General features: G+C 39.4%; 1 protein-coding gene across 1 annotated transcript in view; it reads left to right on the top strand.

Annotated features, from left to right (window-relative positions):
- The first annotated feature begins 4,192 nt into the window (after positions 1–4,192).
- The window catches only part of ARL5B (ADP ribosylation factor like GTPase 5B), a 29,532-nt gene continuing 16,606 nt past the window's right edge, over positions 4,193–17,118 (top strand). The window contains exon 1 of the mRNA XM_041767130.1: positions 4,193–4,510. Within this exon, the coding sequence (XP_041623064.1) occupies positions 4,462–4,510 (49 nt within the window). The 5' untranslated portion in view covers positions 4,193–4,461. The remainder of the gene's footprint in view (positions 4,511–17,118) is intronic.

Genomic DNA, 17,118 nt, shown 5'->3' with positions numbered 1-17,118 from the left:
CTAACTCGGGAAAACGAACTAGGGGTGGTGGAAGGGGAGGAGGGCGGGTGTTGGAGGGGAATGGGTGGCGGGCACTGAGGTGGACACTTGACGGGATGAGCACTGGGTGTTTTTCTGCATGTTGGTAAATTGAACACCAATAAAAATTAATTAAAAAAAAAAAGCATGTATTTCCTGGAAATTAGTTCACTAGTTAAGCACATATGAAGAGTGCTGAGCACATATAGACTATCCTGTGTAGACACTATTGTAGTAATAGTTATGTTGAGGAAGAGGCCTATTGGTTGGGTTCCAGGATTGAGTCCAAGAGAACCATATTACAAATCTGAAGTTGGCATAGCACATATTGTCTAAGCAAAGGAAGACCCCCTGTAAGAATATACCCATATAATAATCATTTAGGTTGTATTTTCTCAGTAGGGCAATATGGCTCTCAATGTAGGGGAGCAAAAAAAAATCTTAGATATAATATTAAATCTCAGTTCGTGGTGCTCCAAAGCTTAACCTTGCCAGAAAACAAACATATACCAAAACATTGACTTTCATGAAGCAGATATGAGAGAATTGGGGGAAAAAGTGTAGGAAAGCTGAAAATCTATCAAATTCAGCTCATCTTTGACTAAAGTCGAAGTGGACATAATCTTAAATGTGTAGGAAAGTTGTTTCTAAAGAGTAAATTTCATTTCTAGTCGGCAGAACATGCTTTCCCTGGACTCTTGATTCAAGCCATGCATGCAATTTATCTTAGCTAACAGTAATAAATTGAATTCAATTCCTGCTATAGCCAGTTCTAAGTATTATCTGAAGTTAGTTTATAATTAGTTCCTTCTAAGGAATAGCTATAGTTTGTTTTTAACTCCCTAGTGGTGCAATGTTCAATTTTTCCTTGAAATTTTAATTTGGGGACGGCTGGATGGCTCAGTGGTTGAGCGTCTGCCTTTGGCTCAGGGCGTGATCCTGGAGTCCTGGGATCGAGTCCCACATCAGGCTCCCTGCATGGAGCCTGCTTCTCCCTCTGCCTGTGTCTCTGCCTTTCTGTGTCTCTCATGAATAAATAAATTTTTTTTAAAAAGAAATTTTAACTTGTTTTGCTCTAAGTACAGCACTTTTATCTTTTTCTTAAAAATCTGTTGGAGAGAAAGATTACTGGCATTACATTTTAATTAAAGGCATTATTTCCAATTAACTCTTCAGAAAATAAGTCATGATCCTAACAATGGTATTATGCTCTTTTTTAATGGCTTTTTTATTTCATGAACTCAAAATATATCCATATTCAAATAGTAACATGTCATAGAACAGCATTACCTTCTTTGGATCAAAGCCTACACTGAAATTAGTTTTAAAAACTTTTAAAGGAGGACCACCTGAGTGGCTCAGTGTCTACCTTTAGCTCAGGTCATGATCCTGGAGTTCTGGGATCAAGTCCCACATCAGGCTCCCTGCAAGGAGCCTGCTTCTCCCTCTGCCTATGTCTCTGTGTCTCTCATGAATACATGAATAAAATATTTTTTTAAATAATAAAAAGCTTTTAAAGGAATGTTTTCATAAAAAATGAATAAAGGTGTTATTTTTTTAATATTTTATTGATTTATTCATGAAAGACACAGAGAAGAGAGAGGCAGAGACATAGGCAGAGGAAGAAGCAGGCTCCATGCAGGGACTCGATCCCAGGTCTCCAGGATCATGCCCTGGGCTGAAGGCAGGTGCTAAATCACTGAGCCACCCAGGGATCCCCAAGGTGTTATGTTTTAAGTGCTATATTTAAAAAGAAAAAAGTATATTACTCAAAATTCCTTAATTTGATTAAATTCTTGACAAGTATTCCTACTATAATTTATATAGTACAAATGTACAATATGAACTAAAGTGTTTCTTTTCTAAAACATAATTATGTTAACATTTCTGTTTATATAATTCACAGCTGTTTTGTTTTTAATTATATCTGTTTTTTAGTTGTGACTATTTTTTTTCCTTCCAGTTTGTAAAAATTTCAAATTCCTAAATCTGCAAATAACAGTATCTAATGTGAAAAAAATATTTTTAAAATACTACAGCAGTCCTGTTGTCAGGTAAATTGTAGAAAAGATGGTAAAAATCAGAACAGTTCTTCAACATAAAAGTCTGAAACATTTTGGAGCACCTGGCGGGTACAGCTGGTAGAGCATACAACTCTGGACCTTAGGATTGTGAGTTAGAGCCCCACGTTGGGTGTAGAGATTACTTTAAAAAAAAAGTTTCAGACATTTTGAGTAGAATCAATAGAAATATAAACAGTCCTGTTCAAATATATTCATTCCACTTAAGTGAAAAATAATTCAAATTTACTTTCTAAAGTATCATTAAACTAGCATAAAAAAGTTAAGAAATGTGTAATTTTTGCCTTCAAAGCTCTAAAAAAAACCACACACCTTTTTTCCAGAAACTATTCATTAGAAATCTGAAAGCCAGAAAAAAATAGAATGTAATTTATGTATATAGCTAACAATTGAAGAACCGAAGTTACAGAATCTAAAGGTTTATTATTATTATTATTATTGAAACTAGGACTAGAATATCCCAAGCCTCTGTTTACACAAACACATAATCATCTATTTTTGCGCCAATTCATGGTCCTGAAAGATGCACTAACTTACACGGGCTCAGTACGTATATTTTCCTCTTATGTGGGAGGTTATAACTTGTCTTTAAGGTCAGAACATTGGGGCACGTTATCCCATATGTCTTATAGGGTCTTTGGTAACACTGGGAGGATTTCATAAGTCATAGGCTTCACTTCTCTGTAGAGGTAACCAAATAGTTTGGCATGTTAAAAGGCCATTCTAGGGAGAATCCCTGGGTGGCTCAGCAGTTTGGCGCCTGCCTTTGGCCCAGGGCGCGATCCTGGAGTCCCGGGATCGAGTCCCGCGTCGGGCTCCCTGCATGGAGCCTGCTCCTCCCTCTGCCTGTGTCTCAGAAGTAAATGTATAAAAACTTAAAAAAAAAAAAAAAAAAAAGACATTCTATGGGGCGCCGGGGTGGCTCAGTGGTTGAGTGCCTTTGGCTCAAGGCGAGATCCGGCTCCCCCCCACCCCGCCACTGCCCCCCTGCAGGGACCCTGCTTCTCTGTGTCTCTCATGAATAAAATAAAAAACAAATCATACTAGCTGGGTAAAAATGTGCCACCTGACCAAAGTCCATAGTTTTTCAATTAAGTTCTCCCCTTAACTGGGAATTAGGTGTCATTCCAGGCTGTGAAGCTTTTAAATTTGTTGGAACCCAGCATGGAGAAGAAAGCGGGATGGTGTAACACCGCTGTACTGTGACAGATGGTAGCCACACTTGCGAGCATGGTGTCAGGCAGAGAGAGGTTGGCTCGCCACGTTGTACACCTGAAACCAATGTAACGTGCCAACTATCCTCAAAACTAAAAAATCAGAAAAGAAAGTGGAATGAAAACACTTCGGGAGAGGCTTAGCTTTTGGACTTAAAAGGTTAACCGAGTAATCAATTGAATTCAATTCCAGCTGCAGCCAATTCTTGCAGGTGTTAAGTTCATAACAAATCCTTTTAAGGGATCTTAGATTTTTTTTTTTTTTTTAATTCCCGAATTCGATCTTTACTCTTGAGACTTCACTTTCTTTGCTCGAGGTACAGCACGCTTTCCCCTCTATTTTTGCTGAACTGGAGAGATTACTGGCATTTCATTTCAAATAAAGGAAGCTTTTTCTTTTTTTCTTCGTGTATTTGGGCTCCGTGAAAATTCCCAAGGCGCGGCAAAACCCGGAGGGGTCGCCGCGACCACGTAAGCGAACCCTGGGGCCGCCGGCATCCCGAGGACCGCCTCCCACCCAGTTCTACTTCGCCCGCCCGGGGTGACGGTCACAGGGCACCAAACCGAACTGCACAGCTGCCGCACAGCTGGGACGACAGGGGCGCACCTGCGCAACAACCGAATCAGGTGCCGGGACAGCCAGCGCCAGCGCTCACTCGGGGAAACTCCCCAACTCCCACGCACCCAAAGGCTCCCGCACAGCGGGGCCCTCTAGAGCCCGCCCACCGGAAGTGAAGTGGGAGGAAACGCCACGTCGGAAGCGTGTGCTTACGCCAGCGCGCCGACGTCAGGGCCCGTCCTTCCGGCGATGGGTGGCCGGGAATCCGGAGGGGAGGCGGAGCGGAGGCGGAGCGGAGGCGGGGCTGGGGGCTGGTGGAAGCTCTGGTCGGTAGGTGGGTTCAGACCGAGGGGACTACGGGTCGGCGTAGGGCTCAGTGGGCTCGAAACAAAGGGCTGTCCGGCGGCGACTGGGCGCCGTGCCTTCGGACCGGTAGCTGAGCGGCCCATCGCGGCGGGTCGGCCCGCCAGTGCCCTCGCCGCGCGGTCTCCGTACTCTCCTCCACGGTTCGCTCCGGCCAGCGCCGTGCTGGGGGGCCCGGCACAGCGGCACCTGCTGCTGAGGGACCCCGCGGCCCGCCCAGGTGCTCATGATGGGGCTCATCTTCGCCAAACTGTGGAGCCTCTTCTGTAACCAAGGTGAGGAGCACGGGGCTGCGCAGCGGCTCGACTCGGGGGCGGAGGGTCCGGGCGCCTCCGGGGCCAAGCCGGAGGCAGCGCTGCGAGCGCCCGCTAACGTTCTGCGTCGCTGAGAAGTGATTTCTCGAGGCGGCGGGTAGAAACTAGGTATTTGCGGTGGGGGGGGGGGGGGCGCGAGAAGGTGCCGGAGAGGCTGGATGGGTGCGAGAAACGAGGAGTGAGAACCGGAGGCATTTGGGATCCCAGGGTCCAGACTAAGAATTTCTGGGTTTGGGCGAAGCAGAGCGGAAAGCACCTGGTGATACCTGGAGGTGTTTCGAGGGCCTGCTCCATATCCAGTTAAGCATCCTGTGGCTTGCCCCGTGATAACTGCCCGCCCAGAAACCTATCAACTTTTTTTTTTTAAGTTATTAGTGCTCCCCCCGCCCCCCCCCCAGCCCTGCTCTTGGAGCCCCTGCGCCTTGGCGCTGTCTCTGATTTCGCCCTGCGTCCTCGAACTCGGCAACGAGTGGTGTGAGATGCACGGGGTTCCGCAGATCCGCATCCTAAACCCTGTATTTCTTTCTTAGGTGTTAGCGAACTGTACGCCTTTGGTGGTTCTGTCTAGGAGATTACGTGTCCGTAATTAGTCTGGAACAGGTTATGAGACATTTAGGAGTTGGAAGTCCAAAGGGCCAAAGCAAGAAGTTGTAAAACCTGTTCTGAGTCAGAGGATGAGATGGGATGTTTTCTGAAGAGGGAAAATATTCAGACCAAAAAATACGTAAATAAATGAATAAGGGTGGGGGGAGGGCTGCCAGCAGATAGTTTTAGGCATTCTTTGAACGGAATGCTTTCTTAGTGATTGTATCTACTTTTTAAATTCAGTTTCATTTTCCATTTGATACCCCGACGTAATACAAGCCCGGGTTTTACAGTGATAACCAAGTTGTTACTGCCAACGTCCTGTTTCCGTACCTAGATTTGAGAAGTCGTGAACAAAGTGAAATGGCTTTAGTTAAACACGAAAATAGACTTTTCCAAACTCGTGAATAATGCGGGTGTATGTATACACCTCTACAAATACGTGTATGTGTGTATATGTGCAGTTATGTGTATATATGCAATGACCACGGATGCCGCGCTTCAGGTGATTTCTAAGGGTCGAAGCTTTTTTTCTTTAAGATTTTATTATTCATGAGAGACAGAGAGAGAGAGAGGCAGAGACACAGGCAGAGGGAGAAGCAGGCTCCACGCAGGGAGCCCAACGTGGGACTCGATCCCGGGTGTCCTGGGTCAGGCCCTGGGCTGAAGGCGGCGCTAAACCGCTCAGCCACGCAGGCTGCCCGAGTGGTCGGAGCTTACCTCCTTAAGGATATTATCTGTATATTTAATACATGATTTTTTTCCAGCAGTTTATATTTTCTAGTCCTTGTTACATGAGTTCACTACTATATGTAAAAGAGCATTTTAAGACATCCTGAAAAGTATAAAGATCAAGAGTTTTCATCTGCTTATCTTTTCCCATAGTTTAAGAGACAAAACATTGTCAAAGTCTTTGTTTCTACCTGTGTTACCCAACCAATTCCTCTTTCTCTACCCTATTTTTATTACTGATGTCTTATTATTTGTAGTAAGCCTTCTTTAATTTCATTAATCAGACTAGAAGGGAACAGAGGATGTAAAGGGAAAATTTAGGAGATGAAAAACATTCACGGGCTGCTTAAAGTCACATAATTGTTCAGGCCTCCTAAATCCCCACCACTCTTTAGAATTTTTCTTTTCTTTAAACTTTCCTGTTGAAAATTTAGAGCGAAAGGTTATTGCGTCATTTTTATCCTTATTTGTTCATGCAGCTAATATTTAGTTAGTTGGGCCCTTGCATGGACAGTCTCCTTTAAGGCATAGGAGATACAAAGGTAAAACAAACAAACAAACAAAAAAAAAAAAAAACAAAGAGAAAAGATAACATAGTTCCTTGTTCACAAAGTACTCAAAAGATCGGCAAATGAGACCCATGGGGGAAAAAATGTGGTGTGGTAAATTCTTTTAAGGGATACGTATAGAAGTGTGATGATCACCAAGAGCTAAGTGGTTAATTTTTCTCAAGTGGTTCCTGGAAGACTTTACCGAAAAAGGTATACTTGTCCTTTCCTGTTAATGGGAGTTTACAGGCGTGCTAAGCAGAGTAAGTAGAAGGGGTGTATTATTCTAGGTTGAAGGACTAATGATATGTAAATGGAGAGGAATTGAATACTTGGGCACCTTGAGGGAAGCTGAAAATAGTTTAGTTTGGCTGTATGTTAGTTGGCCTGTGGAGGAGTTAGAGGAGTTGAGGTTGGAGAGGTAGCCCCTGGAAGCGGATCACAGAGGGCCTTGTGTGTCAACCCACTGAGACGTTAAGCTGTACAGAGCTGTGGAAGGGATGGCTCGCTATGTTATTTTTTTAAGCAGGGGAATAATGTCATTGGACTGATACTTTTGTATTTTTTACTCATATCAACGAAATTAACTGACAGTCTCAGTTTCCCATTTTCACCACTGTAGTGCAACTAATCCGAAATTCTCAAATCACTCCATCTTGATTGCATATTAGGATAATAAGCCCACAGCCCTATCTCAGACCAATTAGATCAGAATGGGGCAGAGTGGCCTGGGTGTAACTGCCTAGATGATTTACATTTGCCTCCAGCATTGAGAACTAGGTATCTGATTTTAAATACTCCTTTCCCTTATCTGGTTTTCAGTATTTGCCTCCCATCTGTTTTTTCCTGTACCTTTTTTTTTTTTTTTTTTTTTTTTAAGATTCTGTTTATTTATTCATGAGAGACAGAGAGAGAGAGAGGCAGAGAACACAGGTAGGGGGAGAAGCAGTCTCCCTGCAGGGAGCCCGATGTGGGACTCAATCCCGGGTCTCCAGGATGAGGCCCTGGGCTGAAGGCGGCGCTGAACCGCTGAGCCACCCAGGGATTGCTTTCCTGTACCATTTTACAGCACAAGGCACCTTCTCATAAATTTGATACCTTTCTGGGAATACGTATGCTTATGTGTAGTTGTCTATATAAAACTATGACAAAGTACACAGTCTTGGGAATTTTGTATTGCTTAATTATAAGCTCAAAGATGTTCCTGGATGTAATGATCAATGCAGGAGATAATTTCAAATCTGATTATCTTTATAGATTTATGAACATACCTGTCCAGTACATACTTCCATATTTTTTAATAGTATGCATATGTGACTGTAAAATTTAGTTAACGCCTGAGCCACAGTGTGCTATAATTATGTTCCCCTTCTTCCTACAACCTTTTCCCCATAGAGTAAATAATTATATCTCATCACCTTAGTTTTCTTTGTATATTTGACTGAGTCCTTTCATTCTAACCCAAAACTCCGTACAAAGTTTTTCTATATCACACTTAATCAGATGAGATACCCTTCCTCCCCACTCCCACAGTATTCCTTTCTGCTCCAAACTGAGCTTGCTTCCCTCTGCCTGCTACGCAGCTGTGCTGGACTTGTCTTTGCAGTCATTCCAGGAATTTCCTTTGCTTTTCTGTTTTATTCGAACTTATGTCTTTTTTTTTCTTGCTTTCCTCTTTCTTTCTTTCTTTCTTTTTTTTTATGAAGTACATCCTACAGAAATTATTTGCAAAGGTGTCCAAAGCAGTAATTTTTCTTGTGATTACAAATGCCTGAAAATGTTTTGGTCTGTCTTTGCTTTTGATTTATAACTGGGCTGAATGTAAAATTCTGAGTTGGAAAAACATCTTTCAGAGGAGGTTTGAAGGTATTATCATTGTCTTTTAGCTCTCCGGTGTTGTTGGTGGTTTTTCTTTTTTCCCTCCGGTGTTGTTAAAAACACCAGTATCATTCTTATTCTGATTTTTTTTTTCTCTTTCTAGTAGAGTTTAGAATTTTCCATTTATCCTTGGTATTTTTAAATTTCAGAGACATGTGCCTTGTTATGTATCTTTTTTGGTTCATTGTGCTAGGCCTCCTGGACCTTCTGGACCTTTTCAACATAAAGTTGGACGTTTTCAGTTCTAAATATTTTTTAATTATGTTTCTGTTAGAATGTTTTCCTCTACTTTTTGGAAATCTTATTGGTTGTATTGTGCCTACTGGATTATGTAGTATTCTTTTCCATTATACTGTCTTTTTTTCCCTCAGTTTTACTTTCTGGGATATATCCTTTGTCTTTCGATCTTCCTATTGAATATTTTGATTCTGCTATCATTTTTAATTTATGAAAACCTTTTATTTGTGAAATGTTATATTTTTTATTGTTCTTGTGGCATTGTTCCATAACCTTCTAAGTTCCATAACCTTCTAAGTTTCTTTGACGTTTTCTTCTATTCTCTAGTTTTCTGTTTGTTTATTTTTATATTAGCCTTTCAGATTAGAGGCTTTACCCATGGAGCTGTTGTAGTTCCATAGAATGACTATGCCACAGTTGGTTTATTCATTTGCATCATGACAAGTTGTAATATGTGAATACTCTTATGAGTTTTGGTATTCATGTTTTCATTTCTCCAGATGAATATCTGGAAGTGCAATTTTTAGATCCTAGGCTAGATATATGATGAGTTTAATAAGAAACTATTAGATTGTTTTGTAAAGTGTTAAACTGTTCTTATACTCTCATCAGCAGTGTTTGAGACATCTACTTTTTTAAGATTTATTTTTTTACATTACAGAGCGTGTGCATGCACACACAGAAATGGGGGTGGGAACTTGACAGGACAGAGAGAGAGAAGCAGACCCCATGAGTGTGGAGCCCAACACTGGGCTCTATCTCCATGATCATTGAGATCATGACCTGGGCCAAAACCAAGAGCTGACTGTTTAACCAACAGAGACCCAGGCATTTCTGAGACTTATGCTTTTAACATCCTTACCAACATTTGATGTCATCAGTCTTTTTATTTTTAGTTATTCAGTTAGATGAGTAGTGATAACTCATTTTGGTTTTAATTTGCATTTTTCTGATGGCTTTTGGGTGTTAAGCATTTTTTCACGTGCTGATGAGCCATACATATTTCTTATGCAGAATGTTCAAATCCTTTTCTTGTTAAAATTTTTTTTGTTTACAAAATTATATATATAATTATATTTTATGGAACTGGATCATTTGCCAGATGTATGTTTTATGAATATTTCTCCAGTCTGTGGCTTCCTTATTCATTTTCTATTAATGCAGGTTTTGCTGAGTGGAAATTTTAAATTTGGGTGAAGTCTGATTTTTCAACTTTTTAATTTTTTATTTATTTTTTTAATGGCTCTTGCTTTTTGTGTCCTGTTCCTTTCATCTACAAGCTTTGGCTTTTATACTTAAGTCTATGAGCCATCTCAGATTATTTTGCAGTTATCAGATGAGTAAAGGGGTTGGGATTCATTACTTATAAATTTTTTTACTTGGACATTTGCTTGTTCTAGCATAATTTACTGAAGACTTTCCTTTCATAATGGACACTGTAGAGTCTTTGGTGAAAGATTGAGTCTTATCTCTGGACTTTTCTCTTGCATTGATCTATATGTCCATCCCAATACCATATACCATCTTGGTTATTGTACTACTTCACAGTAGATTTTGAAGTCCAGTGTCAGTCCTCCAACATGTTTGTTAATCCTTTCAAAGATTTTAGTTTTTTCTGTTTTCTGCTTTCTCATTTTACCAATTTCTGTTGTTTATTTCCTTCCATCTACTTTGAGTTTACTTTGTGCCCCCGCAATCTTCTTAAAATAGGGTGTGTGTCATAGTTTTTGTCTCTTATTCCATTCATATGTTACATTTTAAAGCTTTAAGTGTCCTTCCTAAGAATTGTGTTAGCATCATTCCACAAATTTTAATTTGTCGTATGTCTTTCAGTTTGAAATGTTTTAATATTGTTATTTCTATTTTGACCTGTGGATTATTTATAAGTGTTTAGTTTTCAAATATTTATTTTTCTAGATAGCTTATTATTGGTTCGTTATTTAATTCCATTGTGTTCAGAACTATGCTCTGTAAGATTTCCATTTTTTTTGGTCAGATTTATTGAGGCTTTTTTATAGTCCATCCAAATGTTTGGTGCATGTAACTTTTGTGCTTGAAAAAAAATGTGTAATCTGGAATTGTAAAATACTCTGTAAACTCTGTAGGTTATGGTAGTTGTTAGCGTTTTGTTTTTTTTTTTAAGATTTTATTTATTTATTCAGAGAGAGAGAGAGAGAGACAGGCAGAGACACAGGCAGAGGGAGAAGCAGGCTCCATGCAGGGAGCCCGATGTGGGAGTTGATCCCCAGGGACTCCAGGATCACACCCTGGGCCTAACAAAGGCAGGCACTAAACCACTGAGCCACCCAGGCATCCCAAGTAGTTGTTAGTGTTATTCAGACATTCTGTATCCTAATGTGTATCTCTGCTAGAGGACATTCATTGTGATCTTCTGCTTTTTGATCTAGTGTGAAATTCTCTTTTAATTATAATGTTTAGCCAAATTTATTGATGTGGTTCAATTTATGATACAGATATTAAAGTATGCTATTTTATTATTCCCTATTGTCCCATCTGCATTTGTTTTGTTTTGTTGTTTCTCTGTTCTTCCTTTCCCACTTTGCTCTGGGTTAATTGTTTTTGTTTTCGTACAATTCCATTTTATTTTATTTACTGGCTTCTTTATAGTGATCCTTTTTACATTATTTTTATAATCACTAGGGATTGCAACATACATTGTTACCTTTACTCAATCTACTTAAGAGTCAGTAATGTAACACTTATAAAGTGTAAGAACTTTGATACTTTATGCCATAAGTATTGTACCTACATTAGTTACAAACTGTACGGTGATGTTACAGTTTTTTGCTAACAGTTATATATTCCTAAATATTTTAAGAAAGGGCAAAATTTTCTCTTATGTTTACTTATATTATTATTTTTGATGCTTTGAATTTCCATCTAGTATAATTTCCCTTCAAGCCAAAGAATTTCAGCATTTTTGTAGGGTAGCCCTTTTGGCGATGAATGGTGTTAGTTTTCTTTTATCTGAAAGTGTATTTTTTTGCCTTCATTCTTGAAGTATATTTTTGCTGAATATAGAATCTTAGGTCACTTTTTTTTCTCCCTTTAGTGCTTTAAAGTTATCATTCCACTGTCTTCAGGCCTCCTATTTTTTTCCTTGTAAAAAATCAACCAACATTCATATCTTTAGTTCCCTTTTCATAACCTGATTTTCTCTTGCTGCCCTCAAGATTCTCCCATTATCTTTGGTTTTCAGAAGATTGACCATGACATTCCTAGCTTTGCTTTTCTTTGTATTTATCCTGTTTGGAGTTTGCTGAGCTTCTTGAATTTGAAAATTTTGTATATATTTGCACTCACCCAGTTTACTTGTATTTCTCAAATACAACTTTTTCCCAAATTATCCAATATAATCCATTAGTAAGTTACGAAGTCAATTTAGTGAGGACCAGCATTAAAACAAAGAATGAACATTCTAAAATAGAAACTATTACAGTGTCCCTCAGTTAGTAAAGATATAGTGTTGTGAAACTTTTGTTTGAGTTGTGTGTGTCCTGAGTCATAATGCAAAATATATTTATGGTGTATATAAACAACTGTGGTCATGTGCCATGATCACAATTTGAAAACCATGCATTGTCTTTGCCCCTTAACATTTGCCTTTCTGATTGTAACCTTCCCTTGGGCAACATTTGAATTCTCCAGAGAACTGTATGAGTTATATCAATTTCAATATTTCCTGCTTAATCTTTTCTAATCATTGCCTTTGTTCAGTGAGTTGGGGATGAGGGGCAATCTTTGGTCTTTTAGGCACTTCACTCTGGCCTGAAATCTTAGTGTCTTCTACTTTCTTAGAATCTCTAATCTTTTTTTAAAAATCTGTATTTAGTCCTCTTAGCTACCAGAAAAGTGTTTTTGGTCTATCCAATAAGCTATTCTTATTTATTATTGTAAGATTGTAAGACTCCGTTTTGTCATAGAAATGTCTCTCTCACACTGGGAGACCAGTAGCCAAACTTCTCAGCATGTTCAACTTAAGATTGACTCCGTGGGGGGATCCCTGAGTGGCGCAGCGGTTTGGCGCCTGCCTTTGGCCCAGGGCACGGTACTGGAGACCCGGGATCGAATCCCACGTTGGGCTCCCGGTGCATGGAGTCTGCTGCTTCTCCCTCTGCCTCTCTCTCTCTCTCTCTCTCTCTCTCTCTCTCTCTCTGTGTGTGTGTGTGTGTGTGTGTGTGACTATCATAAATAAATAAAAATAAATAAAAAATTAAAAAAAAAAAGATTGACTCCGTGGTTTCCTCATCAGTAAAATGAAGAATGCCACCACTTTCCCATGAAATGATTGTGAGGATTAACTTGCACATTGCACATAAAACACTCAGACTGAAACTCTGTAATACTCTTTTTTGCTCTTGACATTTATCTCCTTACGTGAGAGCTAGGTTCTAGATCTGTTATTCTTGAGAATATGACCATGTGATATGTCCATATCTATTGCTTTATACTAACGATGCTGTGCTGTAAGTGCTTATTTACATACCCACCTTTAAGATTTTGAAGGGTAGAGAATCCTTGCTTTGTTCGTCTTAATCACAAATATTAAAGTCAGGTGTAAAATGAACTCAAGAAATGTTGAATTGTTGAATCATTAGATTTACATAGCTACTCTTAACAAAATGTAGGCATCTGGGAATATGGGAGCTGAGGTGGGAGTAGAGGGAGACTGAATAATTTGGAAGGGGAGTTAATACTTTATAGCAAAAAAGGAAAACAAATGCTGGCTCTCACCAATGTTTACTAGAATAAATAACTTCATAGAACTTTAATTTCTTATCTGTAACCTAAGCAAGAAGGCTCAGGTCAGTAGTTATGTCTTTTTGGAGACCTTGGTTCCTCAGAAATGCCTTTATAGGTGAGCCATTTGTAGTTGAAGAGGTGGAAGAAAGGGAATAGATCTCCAGTTCTGCAGTCTGTTTTATGATTCTATGAGCAATGTAAGGATATTATATTTTTTTTATTATCTTTTTTTTTTTTTCCAAAAGCCATATTTCCTTGGGTGCTCCTCATTGCTGTACAGGCCATCTGGCCTTCAGGTCTCAGATTGTGACAGCATATCTTCTGACTTTTTTTTTTAATATAGATTTTTTTTTTAAGATTTTATTTATTTATTCATAGAGACAGAGAGAGAGAGAGGCAGAGACACAGGCAGAGGGAGAAGCAGGCATCATACAGAGAGCCTGACGCTGGACTTGATCCAGGGTCTCCAGGATCACGCCCTGGGCCGCAGGCGGCGCTAAACCGCTGCGCCACCGGGGCTGCCCTCTTCTGACTTTTTATTTTTTTTATTTTTTTATTTTATTTTATTTTATTTTATTTTATTTATTTATGAGAATACACAGAGAGGAGAGAGAGAGAGAGGCAGAGACACAGGCAGAGGGAGAAGCAGGCTCCATGCAGGGAGCCCGACGTGGGACTCGATCCCGGGTCTCCAGGATCACGCCCTGGGCTGCAGGCGGCGCTAAACCGCTGAGCCACCGGGGCTGCCCGTCTTCTGACTTTTTAATACCTACTCTTTGTAACAATGCAGATTCATTTTCTGTATATTCGATATCCTAAATTTGCTGAATCACCATATTTGGCAAAGGGCATTTTTATTTGTTTAGTTATGAAGTTGTTTGCATACTCTGTGCTCATATAAGGCTTTCATAATATATCTAGAAGGTAGCAATCCCTATTTCATCCTATCTTCTGGGCTTGCATATACTTAAGATTAAAAGTTGATCATTTTATCACATTTCAGCAATACCCAGTTTTAACATGATAACAAATGTTAACATACTGTTTTCTGCTTTATTAGCACTACCAATATTTAGTGATTCTCTAATTTTTTTCTTACGTTTGTCTATTTGAATTATTTGGTGTTCTATATAATAACTACAGGGATGCCTGGGTGGCTCAGTGGTTGAGTGCCTGCTTTTGGCTCAGGACATGATCCCGGGATCCAGGATCGAGTCCCACATCGGGCTCCCTGCATGGAACCTGCTTCTCCCTCTGCCTTGTCTCTGCCTCTCTCTCTCTGTGTCTGTCTCTCATGAATACATAAATAAAACTTAAAAAAAAAACTACAATTTTTCATTTGGTATCTATACTAAAACTAGAAATTGAATTTAGTAAATCATTTTCATTTGGTAAGGGGAAAAAGGTTTTCTTTGACTTTTTCTTCCTTATTTTTTTGAAGTTCCTTTTTCCATCATTTTTCTTTTTAGCCATCTTTAATCTGTGTTTGTCTACAAGCAAGTGCTCTTACTAATTTTCTTTTGAAGCCTCATTCTGTATAGGCTTTACATCTTTATGCCTTGCTTACAAAATAGTATGAGCCAACTTTTAAGGACATCCAAGAGAACAAATACCATAGCCAAGCATGCAGGGAAACTTTTGTGTAAACATTTGATCAAAATTAAACAAAAGATCTGCAATTGGACCTTCATTTAGTTTAAATAAACATGATTTGTGTTGACTCTGGAGATGCATGGATTAGCTAAGTAATACTGGAAGTGTGCTTCTCTCAGACCTCTGTTGTGGGAAGAGCTACAACTTGGTCTCTTGGAAGAGAATTCTGGTGAAATATGATGGCAAGGTGACTGTCACACATTTGAAAACATTTGGATGCAGGGCACCCAGCTGGCACAGTCAGTAGAGCCTATGACTCTTGATCTCAGGGCTGTGAGGTCCAACCCCACACTGGATGTAGAGAGTACTTAAAAACAAAATCTTTAAACAAACCAACTATTTGGACTCATTGGAACTCTCGATAGTTGTGGTAGTGTCTTAACTCAAACTTACTTGGCTATCAAAGTTTTTAAGTTGTCCATACTGCACCTCCAACCTACACATTTCTAGCCCCAAACGTAGGCAGCTTCTACTCTGTGACAACATACTGATTTTAATAATGCCACTGAAAAACAATAAAGAAGGTAAAGTTCTATAATTACATTTGCAGAATTTGTTCTAAGTAAGGAATTTTATAATTATATCCATGTTCATAGTTTTCCCTGTTTAAGGTTACATAAGAATTGACTGTCTCAGTCTACCAACTAAATATTTCATTTTTGTAGAGAGTAGTTGGAGGAGTTAGAAGAACATATAGCTTACATACATACATGTTAAAGATGAGTTGAAGTTGTAAAAATATGCAGTTGTATAGTTTTCTCCTCACAACTTCAGACATTTCAGTGTCTGTAAGGAAAAGTGATGTTAAATGACTAATGTTCATCTGATTGGCAGCAGTGCAAAGTCTGACCTTTAGGCTAGATTCTTTCTCACCTTAACTGAGACTGAATTGAACTATAATGATATATTTTGGAAGGTTTTTTTTTTTTTTTTTTTTAACCAACTAGGTAACCATAAAGATTATTGTTGGGCAATAAGAAATGGTACAAATTTACAAGCATCCTTTTATATCTACTTTTGTTAGCTATGACGGGAAGGAAACTATTTTATCATGACTACAGGTAATCACTAACAGTTATATAGTTTAGTTGATATTTTTCTGTTTCAATACATAAACTAAGATTTGCATGTGGCCTGTTGATTACACCCAACCAAAAGGACAGCAGTACAGAACAGGCACCGTGAGTCGCGTGTTTAATACCAAGCAGTGTCCTATACCACCACATGAATTTATACCTTATTAATCGAGGTACCACTTGTGGACATTTAAAGCAACACGTTAATTTCCTTTTCTGCCTACAACAAGAGTATGTGTCATTGTCCATGTTTTTCTCATTTGTCCCTTGAAGAGGTAAAAACTTCACTGACTGGCATTTGGGAACTCAAGTTTTGGGTCATCAGCACACTCCAGGGGCAGCTGGGACTAGAGGGATTCGAAGGAGGACAGGCATTACCATTATGCTGCAGAGTACAAACAGCTTTAATTTTGTACTTGCTTTTTTAGTAAATTCCCTTTGATTTTGATTTCCCTCTTGTACAAATGATGTTAGAGATTCTTTCCCCCAAGGAAAAAATTTAAAATAAACTTTGTTACTTCATGCTTTTAAAAAGCATTTAGCTCTTTTCTGTTGATGACGCTTTGTTATACAGACTCAGGTTGTTGTTGATCATATCAGAAGATAGGCCTCGGCTTAATGGAAGGATTGATGCTAACACCTTCATTGTAATACAGAGTTGAAATTGTGTGTTTGGTTTTAGTTGCTAGAATTCCCTATCCCTGAGAGGAAAAAGGAATCTGCAAAAGACCTTAAGTTAATCACACAGTTGAAACTGTAATGAAACACATACTGTGTCCGCCTTTAGGGTTTGTCACCCCTGGCTTAGTTTGAACTAAGCACCAGGCTTTCAAAACGATGCATTATTTATGAGTTTTGCCATCATATGCTGCTGATAGTGTTGATCATCCTCATAATACAAAATGTGAAGCAGGGAGCAGGACTTTTAGAAAATGGCCCTGGGTGTTGGTTCACTTCATTTTCCTCAACGGTGAGCCACCTGGTACTACCTTCTGTTCCCCTCTCCTGGCAGAAGTATCTGCCCCCCAAGGTTAGCTTACTTCCAGACTAGTGGCTTTCTTTTCACTCCTGCAGGGACCCCGTGGTCTCCAGATGC

Source organism: Vulpes lagopus, chromosome 8 (assembly GCF_018345385.1).
Source record: "Vulpes lagopus strain Blue_001 chromosome 8, ASM1834538v1, whole genome shotgun sequence".
Classification (NCBI taxonomy): domain Eukaryota; kingdom Metazoa; phylum Chordata; class Mammalia; order Carnivora; family Canidae; genus Vulpes; species Vulpes lagopus.
Note: the sequence above shows the minus strand (reverse complement) of the source record. Positions and strands in the feature narration are given on the sequence as shown.